The sequence below is a fragment of the Antennarius striatus genome, chromosome 16 (assembly GCF_040054535.1).
Source record: "Antennarius striatus isolate MH-2024 chromosome 16, ASM4005453v1, whole genome shotgun sequence".
In the NCBI taxonomy this organism is placed as follows: Eukaryota; Metazoa; Chordata; class Actinopteri; order Lophiiformes; family Antennariidae; genus Antennarius; species Antennarius striatus.
Window position 1 is genome coordinate 2,053,845 of NC_090791.1, and position 15,197 is coordinate 2,069,041.

Genomic DNA, 15,197 nt, shown 5'->3' on the forward strand with positions numbered 1-15,197 from the left:
AAGTTTTATATTTAAAAAAAAAGGAAGAAAAAAAAACACGTGTAAAAAAGTGTTTATTCAACAGGTTCTGTCATTATTATTAATTATTTACAAACACAATAGAACTTTGAGTTCATAACGTTACTGTACTGTTTAAAGAACATGCACATTATTTAAAACTCAGCAAAACTATTGTACATGAATTAAAACAAACACCTGTGCTCTTATTCGGGAGAAGACGAGCGTTTTATTCTAACGGGGAAATATGTGAAGTCTTAATTTCCAAAACCACAGACAGTCATGATTAAACCAATTATTATAACACAAAGTTTCACATCCATAAATGCAGTTTTAAATGTTTAGAAGATTTTGTATTGCTTTTCAACTAATGTATTCACACTCCTCAAACCATAAAATAATATAGCTGCTTGTATATTTATTTAGTGATGTATTTATTTATTTTCACCTTAGCACCAAACTTTTTTTCACACCGTTTTTTAATTCTCTTTTGTACTTAATTTCTTCCAGTGTTCTTGTTCAATAGAAACGTTGTAATGTAAAGGGGAAAAATCAGACAATTTAATTTCATTTAATTAAAAAAAACAACACTTTTATTTTACTGAATGAACTCTAGTAAATATATTACATGTGATTTGTGTTGATCGGGTTCTCGGACGGGATCTGACTCTTGACGCCATAGTTGAGTTCAGCTCCTCCGGCCACCAGAAGGTCGACGCCGGTGATGAAGGTGCCATCGGCGGCGAGGAACAGGGCAACCAATCCGCATTCAGCCGGAGTCGCCATGCGACCAATCAGCTGTTCAGGAGACAGCAAAACTTCAATGTGGTTACTTCACAAATCTCCTGAGTAATCGTCTATTTATTTTATCCTCCAGCAAATTGGAATTTTATTTTGACTTTTGCTTTTTTCACCGTTTGAGATGATCCTGGTCTCACCACCTGTTTGTTTGTCCTCCAGTTGTTGTACGATAAATATTGACTGTGATGAAACCCTTCAGGGTTTCTGTCTGACTCGTCTCCAGAGGTCAGGAGACAGGTGAACTTTCCATCCCGACAAAGCGAGCAGCATTTCATCCAGCAATCATTGAAAATACTCATTCAGACGATTCTCAATGATTTTCGATTTATTTTCACACAACCGTACGGAACCGCCGGTCCCCCTGAGAACCCACCTGGTACTTCTCTGTTGTTTCCTTGACGTTGGCGGCGTCTTCATGTTGCTCCAGACATTCTTCCATCAGAGGCGTCATCACGTTACTCGGAGAGATGCTGCAACAAAGAGAATCTCTTCCGACATGATGCCTTCCTTCATTTTCACATTTTCCCTCAAATTTTCACCGAGGGGCACATCAGCATAAAGGCTGTCCTCAAAGGATCAGATGTAACTAATAAATGTAACTAAATGTAACTCAATGTAAAATAAATGTATATACTCCTAAATGTTAAATTAGTACTTATTCTAGTTACAAACATTACAGTTAGACAGAAAAAACATGTTTGCTTGTTGCTCTGTTATATTTGTCAGGTAATTAAACCCTCAGAACTCCACCAATCAAGGATCAAACTATCAATGAATAAATAAAAATAACGTCAAACACAAGTTAAGACGTTAACTTTGGTCAAAATGTTCTTCTTCAAGTTAGGATTCATTTTATTTTCATACAATCTTCTCGTCTTTTCCGCCTTCTGGTTTAAATTCCCGCTAGAGCCTGTCCCAGCTGGCTGCAGGCGAGAAGCAGGGTACACCCTGGATGAGACGCCAGCTCATCGGGCACCATATTAAAGATAAACAACCACGCCTACATGCAATTTAGACCTGATCAGCCCACCTCAGCGGCATGTTTTTGGTACGAATCCTGTCTGTTATTGCTCCAATAATCACCGTTCACCTTCCAATATGTTGGATCGATAATCTGAACCAGCAGGAAGCTGAAGAACCAGACTAGAACTCAAACCAGTTTGACTCACCAGTTCACGCGCACCCGATATCGACTCTCGTCCACAGCCATCGCCTTCGTCATGGAAACGATCGCCCCCTTGTGGACACAGGTTGGTATTACAGATCTCTACCTAGTCAGGTGAAGGACTGAGGATGAGGATGGCCTCACCTTGGTGGCGACGTAGGTCACAGAGTCCTTCTGGCCGATGGAGGCCACGAGACTGGCGACGTTGATGATGTTCCCCTGACGCCGCCGGAGGTGCGGCAGCGCGTACTGGAGACAGAGTGAGACATCCTGCTGTAATCAGAGATCCTCTATACCAATAATTATATGTGTGAGGAAGACAGTGGAGTGTTATTAAATTTAGTATTATAATCACCTGATAAACACACTAATGACTATTTCCTGACATTTTAATTCGAATAATTTAAATATTTGAATATTTAAATTACCAGATCCAATTCAAGTTTTTCCATTTGTGACAATTGTTTTTGGAATTTCTCCAATTTCATCAGCTGATCTGATTCATGTCTGTGTATTTTCTCCAATATGAGTCAAAAGCGTATGTGTCTTCACATTTTGGAGGCGGTAACAAGGAATTAATCGTATTTTATCTGACACATGAGACTGAAACTTTACTTTTGAGGCCAAGAAGCAGCTGATCAGGTTCAGGTTCAGCAGCGATTGAAATTCCTCTGCAGTCGTTTCGTCGATCGATTTCAGAGGAGGGTCTGAAGGAGCAGAGATGAAGATAAAGTTAGCGTGTAGCGTCAAACGGTAAAGGAAACAAAAAAAAACTCACGCCAGCCTGCGTTGTTGATGAGGCAGTCGATGTGTCCAAACTGTTTGACCGTCACGGCAACTAAAGTCTGTGAAGAAAGAAAGAAAGAAAGAAAGAGAGATGTTTATTAACAGATTCATCACTCAAAGAAGCAAATAAAAGAAGAAATTCACACATTTTCCCTGCATTTAAACCCAATAATAAAGACTTGGTTGTTAGAACTGTCACCCAACGAGAGAAAGATTCTGTGTGAGGGTTCACACCCAGTTCCAGCCCAGGTGAACCCTTAGCGTGTCAGCCCGATCTTTAAGTTGATCTGTGTTTACAGTCGTTACCCTCAGCCTGTACATTCCTCTGATTGGGTCGGACTCAGGAGACAACGCTTCTACAGGGAAGAGTTTGTGTCCTCTGGATGCCCTAAGAGTTCATCAGCGTGTCCTTCGAGGGCACACGTGTCAAACTCAAGGCCCGGGGGCCAAGTGTGGCCCACCCCATTATTTTTTGTGGCCTGCGAGAGCATAAAAGGTCAGATAATAAATAAATAAATAAATAAATAATAAATTCAGAGTTATTTAACATTAAGGTGTAGTGACATTTTATTTTACATTACATTTAGTTACATTTATTAGTTACATCTGGCCTTTCGATTACAGCCGTTATGCTGATGTGACCTTGGGTGAAAGTGAGTTTGACCCCCTGTTCTATGGGGAGAGTTCGCCCTCTGCTGGGCAGATGTGAAACCCTGTCTTGTTTTCCACAATAGATATAAATAAAGTTTTGCATGATTTGTTCTCAGAAATCCAGATTAGTCTGATTTTTAATCCCAACCGTCTCTACGTCTCCAGGCTCTGAATCGTGCTCTAACAAACCCTTCTGCACACCACAGCGCCCCCCTGGTGGCCACACCCAGCAGCTCGGCTGAAACACGCCGTCTGCCCTTGAGGACTGACATGTGTCCTCGTCCTCCTGTGGGCTCCACTACAGTATGCGGTTCTCCCACATGTCTGTCCAGATAGATCTGATCCAGATCTGATCAAATCACCCTAGACGTTGTGAGCGTACCGTAGACACAGATTTTTAATCTGGATCTCCTCTACATCCCACCATTGCTGCAGAGAGATTAAAAAAAAAATCATTTTCTTGTTGTTGTTTTTTTAAAAAAAACTATTCCATGAAACAATAAAAGCAACTTTGAAGCAGTTTTGTCAGATAAAAAGTGTTAAAATTCCAGAAAGCACTTCCTGCTTTAATGTCATTAATAAAAACGCACTGGACCGGAGCGTTATCTGTAAACCTGGCTGGCAAAATGGAACCGCATTTAAAAACACAGAAATGGTGGGTAAAAACAATAAAATCTGTTGAGTCATGACATGGATAGCGTGTTTTTTCTACTACATGGAGTTTCTGGGTGGTTCCCATCTGAAACTGTACAGATAAAATCTATTCTTACAGACAAGTACTCGGCTCTGACGCATTTATAAAATTCATCATTTCAGATATTTAAAACAGCCACTTTATCTGTACCTACAGTTGGAACACACACTGATAAGAACAACCACCTTTCCTTCAACCTCTGCTCTTATTTAATAATGTGGCCTGATGTGATTTCCTCATAAGACAAGCATGAGATAATAAAATGTTCAGAATTCCTTTCACCATTCCATTCTCACTACCAGTCAACGTTTCCTGGACAAAAAAAACCAAAAAATTTTACATTTATCAGATTGAAAACACAGAGGCGCTTTTGTTTTCCTGTTTCTCGCTCCATTAACTTTCAATGTTCCCAGTTTGAGGGTGAACACGATTTTTGGGGACCATCAGAACTTTTCTCCTGAAGGACACGACCTGATTCAGGTGGGGGCTCTCGAACCCAGAGATAAAGATAAACTGAATTTTATTAATCCCCAATGGGAGAAAAAATTAATTTCCTCTCCAAAAACTACTGGGATGTGAATAAACATGAAAAACAAGCAAATATTTAAAAAACAAAACAAAAAACCTGAATGAAAATATCACAGATGCAACACTCCTCTGACTTCCTCACACCATCTCCCAGCATGCACTGCAGGAAAAGGAAAGAAATAAAGAAAGGAGGAAAGCGAGATAGAAGGAGCTCAGGGTCGGTTTCAGACGCGTCTGAGTAAACAGACGGTAATAGTGGAAAATCCAAAGGTTGTGCCTGAAAACTGCCTTAGAAAAAAAAATTGTCAAGTTGAAATTTAACAGTAGCAATAAAGGTTATTTGAATCATGCAGGTCGTGGAAGAGGTCATCAGGAGCAGAGGTTTGTTGGACACATTTCTTACATAACATTTTTGTTACATCAGACGTTTTTCTCAAGAAGTTATGAAGCCAAACGTTTGGTTGTCGCTAAACATTTAGTTGGTCGGTGTTCCTGAGTAGTTAATGAGTGTTTATGAGTGGTTAATGATGTAGATCCTTCACTGACTACCTGTTTAAAAACAAGTTAACCAGTCACAGGAAACTAAACACCTTTGGAAACAGTATCTACAGGTGTCGTCAAGCCGGAGGTGGAAAAATATTCATAATCTTTTAATGAGTTTAATCATGAAATAAACCCAACTAACCTGTTTTCAGCAGAAGCTGTTTTGCAATTTTTGTTCAGACATAACTTCTTCTTTTTAAACTGCCCCCACACCGCAGAATGAGTCATTTCCTCTTCATGTAGAGACATAGAATAAGTTCACCTCATCAGACGGACGAGTAGAAACAAGTTCTTGAAGTAATAATGGGAATAACATGACATTTATGAGATATGAGTAAGTAAAAAAAACAAGGAGTGTGGGGAGTGAACCCAGGATCTCGATCGAAACTGAAGGTTTTTTCTTTATAATGAAGGTTTCTTTAGATTCTTTCATCAAATGTTTGCAGACGGACTGACAAAGACACAACCCTCCTGCCGAGGGAGCGTTTGTTTATTCCTCCAGAACAACCCGTCCGACCACAACCGGAGGTTACCTTCAGGTCTTCGTCTTTGGTGACGTCAAGAACTAGAAATTTACAGAATCCTGGTCCGGTTTGGTTCAGACTGGCCTCCAGCTCCTCGCCCCCCGAATCTGTGATCCGTACCAGAAAAATTCACATTTTGCAGGAGGGATTTTATTTGTAGCAGCTGATTCAACACATGCATATATTTAAATAAAACGAATGCATGCATGAACTTACAATACACACAAATCATCAAATATGGGGAAAAAACACATTTTACTGACTCGGTTTTGCACAGAAAACCACTTTGGCACCATTCTCCACTGGAAAAAAAAAAAAAGAAAAGAAAAGAAATGATGATAAATGGCTTATAAATGATAAATATTAAATTGTAATTCTGTATTATAATAAAATAAACATACCAAACACTTCCACGATCCCTCTGCCAATCCCCGTGGATCCTCCGGTGACGATCACAACTTTGTCCCGGTAACGCATCGACATGACGGCCGCTGATCTGCGCTGCTTCCTGATGCTGAACTGACGGAGACTCGAACTTATCACCTCCCGTCACCGAGCTGTCGAGTCTCCTCCCGTTCAGCTGCGCAGTAAACTGTCAAAGTACCACATTTCATTTAGTCAGGTGCAAGGTCCAATAACCCGGCGTGGGGACAATAAGGAATATTTGTTGCGTTCAGGTGCTTCTGGAACTACTGGAAAAGATGGCGCCACCGTTATTTATAGCGGAAATTGGAATAGAGAAATCAATGAGGCAATCTGTGAATAAATATTAAAAATCAGTTTATTATAATTTAGTATATCACGGGGAAAATAGTAGTGAAGCTAGCTGTGGCGAGAGGCTACATTTAATCGGAGTTGTCGAGTGAAGCTGAAATTTCCGAGCTGTTCCTGAACGCTCCTGACGTAGTTGAGAATGAATGAGCGCGGAGCTCGAGCCACTGCTAAACGTTACACGAGCTTTATTTTTGTTTTAGATATATTTAAATGATATATTCACTCTATTTATGATTATATATAAAATTATATTTTTTTTATAAAAAAAATTACGAATTTTTTTTATTTAAAAAAAAAAGTTAAATTGAAAAAAAAAAAGGCTTTTAACTACTAATCTGTGAAATGCCATTCTGTAGTTTTGTCGTGACGTCACATGACCTGCCACTTGACCACGCCCACAGCAGCTGGAGTCTCCCTGCTATTAGCTAGGCTGTCCACTAATCTCATGCTAATTAGCATGTCAGGGAACAATGGCCTGTCATAAACACAGTGAATGTTTTATAACCGATTAACAATCAATAGCATAACGTTAGCGCTTTGTCAGATCCCATAATAGAAGGAAATGGATGCTAGCTTATATTTTATTTCACGTCTGGCGTATTACTGACGCTATATTTGCACAAAATAAAATAAAAATAATGACTTTTTGTCTTGAAGGGGAAAATGATTGTACAGATTTAGTCCATTTATCTTAATGGACGTGCCTCGTCTGACTAAACTGTTAGCATGCTATGTTTTCTGATTAGCCTAGCTGTAGCTGATGAGGTGCGTGTTATCTGGCGTGATTTAAAAATGTGAATACACTTAACTGAGTTCAGTGTGAGTGTGTATCTCCTGTGAAGCAAGGTCGCGCTACCGCTACGCTAGGCAGCTGGAGTTTTCGTGACCTTGTTATTTTGCAACAAACTTCATTCCGCCGCTACGTGCTAACCACAGCAAAATATATATTCATTTACCAGTCAAAATCTTCGAGTTAGCGTTCAGACTTATATTTAATGCTAAAGCAGGTCAGGTTTGTCATGTTTTTATGCAGCCTTGTTTTGCAGTCAAGTATGCAAATTTAATTTATGTAAAAAACATTTTTTTAAAAAGTCCAAACGTTTACTGTCATTCATAAAAATGGATCCCCTCCCTTTTCTTAACCATCTGAGCGCCGCCGTGCGTGAAAACACTTACAGCATGTTTAAGGAATGGGAGGGGGGGGGTTAAAAGGCCGACAGGAAGAGTGGCTGGGATTTGGTGCTCTTTGATCCGGGGGTCAAAGATCAAATTTCTGCTCGACAGCATTCCCTGGGGGTTACCCAGTGTGAGAGAGGGCACAAGTGAAGACCCACAAACAAGCCTCACTCGCTTAACTTCAGCAGATCAACACCCCAGAAGCCCCCCCCCCCCAAAGGAGCCAAACCGGCCCCTCCCTCCGATCCATGGATGATAAGGGGGGTGAGGAAGAGGAGGAGGAAGAGGAGGGGTCGCCTGGATATCGTGATTGGGGAACCGATATACAAACCGTCTCAGACTGAGGTCGTCCCATAAGGCGACCTGAGGTGGAGGTGCAGCCGGAGAGTCATGGTCGCTCTGTGGAGGTGCGGTTAGTTGGACGGGGGGGACAAGAGGGGAGTCAGAGTCTCTACTGGGAGTCACGGTCAGAAGCGGGTGAGAGTCCGACTGCATGCGTGGAGCTTCTAGCATGAAGTCTGCATGACGTGGTTCATGGTAAAGAGTAACGGGACGGGGTGGAGGGTCAAGGGCTTGTTAGCGTGGTTCCTCACGTAACACGAGTCCTTCCAACGGGTAACACAACACAACTCCAGCTGGGGAAATAACCGTTAAAAAAAAAAAGAGGTCAGATGTGGATTTCTATCCAAAGCTGTTTAAATCAATCCACCGGACTTTTAAAAAAGTTTCTTGAAGTCGTTTCTCCTCTCACCCAAGAGGCTTCTTCAGTTGTTGCGGTGACTGGTCTTCTCCCAGCTTATTGGACCTGGATAATGGAGAACCTACAGAAACATGTGGATTTCTACATATTTTGGGATGTTTAATGTCATCAGAACATCAGTTAGACCTATTTAGAACTGCTTAGAGGTATTCTGCTCCATGCATCAAAAATATGAGACTTTAAATATGAAAGTGAAGCTGTCATAGACATAAAGTAGGAAGGTTTTGATTCTTTGGGGTTGCCGTCGCTGGTCATTGAGGGAATGCCGTTAACTCAACATGTCTTAGCTCATGGCTAGTCTGTATTGAAACTACACGTCTGCAGACATCAGCAAGTTTTATTTTAAAGGTGACATAAGTCAACATAAGGAAGTTGAAGACGCAGAATGACAATATAGCCGTTATCTGCTCATTGTCTTTTCCTTTTTTTGGAGCTTCACAGATAAACGGAATTCATGCTGTTTAAAATGTGCAGAAGAAAAAGACTATAAACAAACATGAAACAAGAAATTAGACGGTAAAGCTAAAGAATTAGCACACGCCATCTGAACTATCTTCATGTGCTTAGCTCTCATGAAGCGTTTTCTTGACCCAATGTCTGATTGGCTATGTTAAAGACTGAATTTTTGTTTCTTGGTGAACTTTTCCTTTAAGGATGTTAGCATCCGGGTTTTTAAATTTTGATTGATGTTAACGGTAATTCACATTAAGTTATCTAATCTTAGCATCCAGTAAATAAACTTGTTGCTTCTTTTTAAAAGAATTGAGGAACCACAAAAAGCAAATCAAGACAAATCAAATGAAAGGTAATTGATTCGCCACGACCATAAAAGTATCTTCAGCAATTCATACCAGTCTACATTCAATCACTTCAGGACGGCTGTATTTATTAAGTCGGGGCTCGTGTTTCTTCTTTGTAAAAGTAAAATTATGTTTCCTCCAGAGGGAAAGGACGATCGAACGCTAGGAGATGTATAATCAAGACGAGGGAGGAGGAATGGGAGGAGAGGAAGGAGGGCAGACAAAAGAGAAGCAGAAATCTGAGGATGTCAGCGATGAACACAAACGGACCAAAGACGAACACAATAAGCTGGAGAAGGAGAGTAGCGAGAAGGAGCCCAGCAGGGGGGCCAAGAGGGACAACCGTCGCTGCCCGTGGAGGAGTGGTTGGGCTCTGGCCGAACGCCTTGCCATCAACGTGTCGGGGATGAGGTACGAAACCCAGCTGAGAACCCTGGGCCAGTTCCCGGACTCCCTGCTGGGCGACCCCCGGCGTCGCCTTCGCTACTTCGACCCGTTGAGGAACGAACTCTTCCTGGACAGAAGCCGAGTCTGCTTCGACGCCATCCTCTACTTCTACCAGTCAGGAGGGAGGCTACGGAGGCCCGCCAACGTCCCCTTGGACATGTTCCTGGAGGAGCTTCACTTCTACGAGCTCGGGGACGAGGTCATCGACCGGTACAAGGAGGACGAAGGCTTCGCCAAGGAAGAGGAGCGACCTTTGCCCACCAACGACCTGCAGCGTCGCCTCTGGATGCTGTTCGAGTACCCAGAGTCCTCCAGCGGCGCTCGGATCATTGCCATCATCAGCGTCCTGGTCATCGTGATCTCCATTCTCATCTTCTGTCTGGAGACTCTGCCGGAGTTCAGGAATGAGAAGGAAAGGAGGGAGGTGAGGATGGGTTGCATGGTGCTGACATGCATGTTAGTCTTTCACGAGTGATAGGAACTTCCTGGAGGGCAACTGGGCAATTGGGTGCAAAGACAACAGAGGTTAAGACGGTGCTGTTGGGTGTCACCCATCACCTCGAGATTGAAAAGGTCTTGTTCTCCCGCGTTAACACTGAGTAGAAGGAGAAGAAAGAGGGAACAATCCATCAAAAAAACACCTCCAAAGGAGGGGAAGCAACGGCTAACATAGAGAGGAGGGGGAGGAGGAGGTTTTCCCGGGATTATTTTGGACTTGTCATTAAATCTGATCCGCACATTTTGAAGGGAAGGTATGAAGCGGTGCAGTTAAACTGCTGGTGGAAAAAAAAATCGGCGGTGAAGGCACAGGGTGGATGAGCTGGTGGGATGGAGGTTTACACTTTGTTGGGCACTTAGAGGCGACTGCCTGAGCCAACTAGTGCATTAAGATGGACCGATTCTTCCAAAAGTAATGAGGAGAGAGAGAGAGAGAGAGAGAGAGAGAGAGGGGAAGAAGTCAAAGGTAAGGAGTCCAGGATGAAGGGAAGGGAAGGAGGTGAACTTGTCTCAGGTTGCTCCCTCGAGGTTGAAGGGTTATATATAGAGAGAGGACGAACCTTAGAGCGTATCAACCTAGAAACAGATGTTCATACCGATAAACACTATGACTCACCGGTCAGACGCTGAAAACAGGATGAAAAAGAGACGCAGATCAGATCAACTTTTCTGATGACACCTGGAAAATGAATTTAGCCTGGCGTTATAGCTCTGGCGGCTCGGGTGGAGGCTGGTCTTGGATAGATAGAATTTGCCTGTGCAGGAATCACTCGCTCAGTGGGAATGAGACGAATTAAAATGTGTGTAGTTGAATTCTGATTAAAAAAATTCTTGATAACGTTTCTTTAAAAAAATGGTTTGGTCTCTCAACTGATGGACAAAACAGGAAGGTCGGGATCGGCAAGAAAGTGTGGGCTCGCTTCCGATCCAAAACCACAATGATCTGCTCGAGACGCAAACCAGTGATCGGATTTTAAAGCAGCTGATTTGTAATTTCAAAAACTAAAACTGTAGCTAAAAGCTACCAATAAATCGTCAGGTTAGATCTATTGACAAAGACGCTACAGCAATGAACCCCAACTCATCACAAGTCGCCCCACTTTTTACCTTCTTGGTGCAAATCCTCATTTAGGTTCATCCTCTGGGACCATAAATGATCTCATGGTAATACTTTGACTTCATAACCCACAAACTGAGGCTACAGTGAAGCTTTCAGGTCAAAGAGGTTTAAGTGACATCTTAAATTCAAATATCTGACTGATTTCTTCTCAAAAACGTCCCTTCTTCTTCAGGTGTTTGGGGTAACGCTCCAGAAATGGATGGAGGAACTTCACCTGAGTGGAGGTTGATGGAATGTCCTTTTGGAACTCTAGGTTTTTTTGCTAACAGGCCATTAAAATGTGCGGCGTTAAAGAACTGCTGCTACAAATAGACTCAAGCATAGAAACACATGAAGCGTTGGGGACAATATTCGCCGGAGGTCATAGGACGCTTCTGAGAAACCCGATCCGACTTGCTGGTGCCCAGTCAGTTCAGACATTCACTCGCTACCCGGAAAAAAAAACAAGCAACCGGGTTGGATGACTTGTCAAATACCGCCACCGTGCCGGTGTAACGCAACCCAGAGTCACATGAACTTTGTGTTTTTGTGTGCGTTTAAATATAGAATAACTAATTTATATAAAAAGAAATGAAGCTGTCGGAGTGGAACTGGCGAGCGGACTGAAGTTAGCAGGGTATCACGATTTCTCAGGCTCCATCAGACGATGACGGATTTCATACTTCAAATGTGCTGAGAACAAATTTTCCTAATAATCACTGCTTCTCACTTATCCTCTCCGGTTTACTCCTTTCTCCTTGTTTACCGCTGTAAACATCGTCTCCACGGAGCTACCCGTTTCCCCCTTACCTTTCCCCTTTATTCTCTTATTTCTTTTTCCATCTTTGAGGCAGTAGCTCCTTGAACTCTACCCTCTTTCTCTTCTTCCCTTGCAGCAATCCATCATCATACCTCACCCCACCAATCCGGATCAAAACATCACCATCCCGTCCGGCTTCACCCCTTTCCAGGACCCCTTCTTCATCGTGGAGACCATCTGCATCTGCTGGTTCTCCTTCGAACTCATCGTGCGCTTCACCTGCGCTCCAAGCAAGATGCACTTCTTCAAAGACGTCATGAACACCATCGACTTCTTCGCCATCATTCCTTACTTTGTCACCCTCGGCACGGAGCTGGCGAAGGACAAAGGCTCCCAGCCGTCTGTGTCCCTGGCGCTCATCCGAGTCATCAGGCTGGTGAGGGTCTTCAGGATCTTCAAGCTTTCTCGTCACTCCAAGGGGCTCCAGATCCTGGGCCAGACGCTGAAGGCCAGTCTCAGAGAGCTCGCCCTGCTGATCTTCTTCCTCTTCATTGGGGTCATTCTCTTCTCGAGTGCTGCCTACTTTGCAGAGGTGGACAGCCCCGACACGGCATTCACCAGCATCCCCGAGGCCTTCTGGTGGGCCGTGGTGTCCATGACGACAGTCGGCTACGGGGACATGTACCCGGAGACTGTCGGGGGAAAGCTGGTGGGCTCCATGTGCGCCATCGCCGGCGTGCTCACCATCTCTCTGCCAGTTCCCGTCATCGTGTCCAATTTCAGCTACTTCTACCACCGCGAGATGGAGTGTGAGGACACCACCCAGTACCAACACATCTCCACGTCCGTCTGGGAGAAGGACGGAGAGGGTGACACCGATGAGGAGGACGAGGAAGGAGGGGATGGCGTGCCTGAATTCATGGGGGATCACGCTCCCTTGTATGGGCAGTACACCAGGAACATCTGCCCCCCGCTCAATGGGACGCTCCTGGCAGGGTTGTGCGCCGGGCAGGAAGCTGGCGATCGGAAACGGATGAACTTCTACCTCAGAGAACCTCTGGTCACGCAGGTGTGAGGACGGATCAATCGCTTCCAGACTCCCAGGATGGACAGATGTGTGCAAAGATCTGCTCCACCGTTCTTTTTACATTTGAGGTTTTTGCATGATTATAATTTCAGATAAAAACTTAATTTCGTGGGTCCAAAATAATTTCTTTGGTCTTGTATTTGTTGCGTGATTGATTCCAAAGATAAGGAACATCAATCAATCAATCAACACGATTTCCTCCGCAATTAATAATCTATCTATCTATCGTGAGAAAATGTTTGCGTTAAGTTCATTGTGCCATTTGGGGTTTGACATGATTTTTCGATGGCTTAAGAAAAAAGGCTTGTAAATACAGAGTAAGGGGCGTGTCACTGACCCGACAAAAGGTCAATCACAGGAGGCGACGACCCTTCCTGGATTGTAGGAGCGGCCAAGAAGCGAGGACATCCGGGGAAACCAGAAGGTGAACTCTCCGTGTGCTGTAAAATGTAAATCTGTCGTGGGGATGGGATTGAAACAGGTAGAAAAAATCAAATAGTGTAACTGCTGTCAGAGCATCACTCTGCTCTCCATACCGGTACGTATGAAAGAGGAATGACTGATCATACCGTGTCCGTTAAGTTGTCATTCTCCAGAGAATCAGCAACTGACACTATCTATGCATCTGTCTATATGTCTGGAGTCCTGTCAAGGAAACCTTCCAGGAAATTATCAAGGAATATTTAGACATGAATGAGTTCGTCACGTCATCACATTGGGAATAATTCAACTCATACATGTAAAAAAAAAAAACCTCGAATATAAAAAGAAAGATGTGACGAGACTGACGCCAAAGGACGGCTCCAGACTGTTTAAGGTTCATTAAATTATGTAGGAAGTTTAAAAAAAACCAAAAACCCTCACTTCCTGTTTCTAAAGAGTCTGAGGTTTCCCTCATTTCACACTGATCACATCTCAATCAGCTGATTGACCACTCCTGGCTCATTCATAGGCTGTCTGGATGTCAGCTGACTGTTAACAGCCAATCAGATTCAAGCAGAAAACATTTCAAATATAAGAAACAGGAAGCTCTTTTTTGACTGTTTGATTATTTGCTGTAAATGTCTCAGTTCCCTTTAGGAAACCATTAGAAATGTGGTGACACGGCTTAAATGATCAGCTGTTTATGATGCAATTGTGTTTTTTGTTTGTTTTAAATATGTTAAATGTTTCTTTCATAGAGTGAAATTGTTTTGTTTTTGTGTTCTATTTAACATGTAACTATCAGATCTGCCTTAATCTGTTCAAAATTCTTACAATAAATGTAATTAAAATGGTTTTTTTTTCATGAGTAGAGATGGCAAGGACCGACCTGGACCTCCATGATGTGATGCCACATCCTGCCTCTAGATGTCGCTGCAGTCGAGACATCCTCTTCCTCTTCTTCGTCCTGTGGACACACTGATTTACAGCAACACAAAACAACAACTTCACTGTAAACAAAGGCAACAGCTTTGCTTTACTTCATTCTGGCGGTTTGAACTCCTTCTCTCATGCAAACAAAGACGCCTCTGTGTTTCCTCTCTGGACAGGAAAAGGAAACACCCTGTGATTTATTTCAGCGCGTCGCCACAACAATGAGCCCAGTTGTCATTAAACCAAGCTGGTAGCACTTGAAGCTGTCAAACTGTTGCATCAACACGACATATTTCAGGAAATAATTCATAGATTTCTGCGATCACAAACAAGTCATCAGATTTTTTTTTGATTTTTTTTTGCCATGTGTGAAACATCATGTATTAAAATGAGGTTTGTTCAGCGATCAATTCATTGATTAATCACGATGAGGGATTGCGTCTGTATTTTTTGGGTGAACTTCTTTAAGATTTACTTGGGAGACTTTTATTTTGAAAGTATCTTTCAGAAATATTTGCAAAAATACAGCAGCTGCTACAAAAATTCCTACATATGTATAAAAAAAATTTAAGGCACGAGTTTCTTTACACAGTAAAAAAAAAAAGAAAGTTGCACGTCAGATTTAGAGCAGAGCGCCATCACCTGACTCGACCCCCCTATCCTCAACCCCACCCCCCCAGTCTGACGTGATCTTATGCTGTCTGGGAAGAACGAGGTGGGATTGACGTCTTTGCGGCCATCTGCCTCTCCC

General features: G+C 42.8%; 2 protein-coding genes across 4 annotated transcripts; one reads left to right on the forward strand and one right to left on the reverse strand.

Moving 5' to 3' along the window:
* Positions 1–42: 42 nt before the first annotated feature.
* On the reverse strand, positions 43–8,068 carry hsd17b14 (hydroxysteroid (17-beta) dehydrogenase 14). The gene is made up of 10 exons (XM_068337802.1): positions 7,971–8,068; positions 6,091–6,281; positions 5,906–5,991; positions 5,699–5,796; positions 2,742–2,808; positions 2,579–2,670; positions 2,108–2,212; positions 1,968–2,035; positions 1,172–1,268; positions 43–795 (listed from the first exon to the last, which is right to left on the reverse strand). Exons 1-10 carry the CDS (start codon positions 7,992–7,994, stop codon positions 622–624), a joined length of 1,002 nt encoding a protein of 333 aa, XP_068193903.1. The 5' UTR covers positions 7,995–8,068; the 3' UTR covers positions 43–621.
* kcna7 (potassium voltage-gated channel, shaker-related subfamily, member 7) lies at positions 7,980–14,864 on the forward strand. 3 transcript variants are annotated; one of them, XR_011038442.1, is made up of 4 exons: positions 7,980–8,116; positions 9,342–10,070; positions 12,140–14,525; positions 14,623–14,864. XR_011038442.1 is itself a non-coding variant. In XM_068337799.1 (3 exons), exons 2-3 carry the CDS (start codon positions 9,369–9,371, stop codon positions 13,076–13,078), a joined length of 1,641 nt encoding a protein of 546 aa, XP_068193900.1. In that variant the 5' UTR covers positions 7,980–8,116; positions 9,342–9,368; the 3' UTR covers positions 13,079–14,864. The 3 variants fall into 3 exon arrangements, 2 of the variants coding, with proteins under 2 accessions (XP_068193900.1, XP_068193901.1); XM_068337799.1 differs by having other exon boundaries at positions 12,140–14,864; XM_068337800.1 differs by lacking the exon at positions 7,980–8,116 and adding an exon at positions 8,973–9,204 and having other exon boundaries at positions 12,140–14,864.
* The last annotated feature ends 333 nt before the right edge of the window (positions 14,865–15,197 follow it).

Excerpts from the sequence above, each read along its gene's own strand:
- kcna7 (XM_068337799.1), top strand. The coding sequence starts at position 9,369 with ATGTATAATCAAGACGAGGGAGGAGGAATGGGAGGAGAGGAAGGAGGG. Across the intron at positions 10,071-12,139 it reads ATGAGAAGGAAAGGAGGGAG|CAATCCATCATCATACCTCA; the intron begins GTGAGGATGGGT and ends CTTCCCTTGCAG.
- hsd17b14 (XM_068337802.1), bottom strand. The coding sequence starts at position 7,994 with ATGGGACGACCTCAGTCTGAGACG. Across the intron at positions 5,797-5,905 it reads TTTGATGATTTGTGTGTATT|ATTCGGGGGGCGAGGAGCTG; the intron begins GTAAGTTCATGC and ends TACGGATCACAG. Across the intron at positions 2,671-2,741 it reads CATCAACAACGCAGGCTGGC|ACCCTCCTCTGAAATCGATC; the intron begins GTGAGTTTTTTT and ends CTGCTCCTTCAG.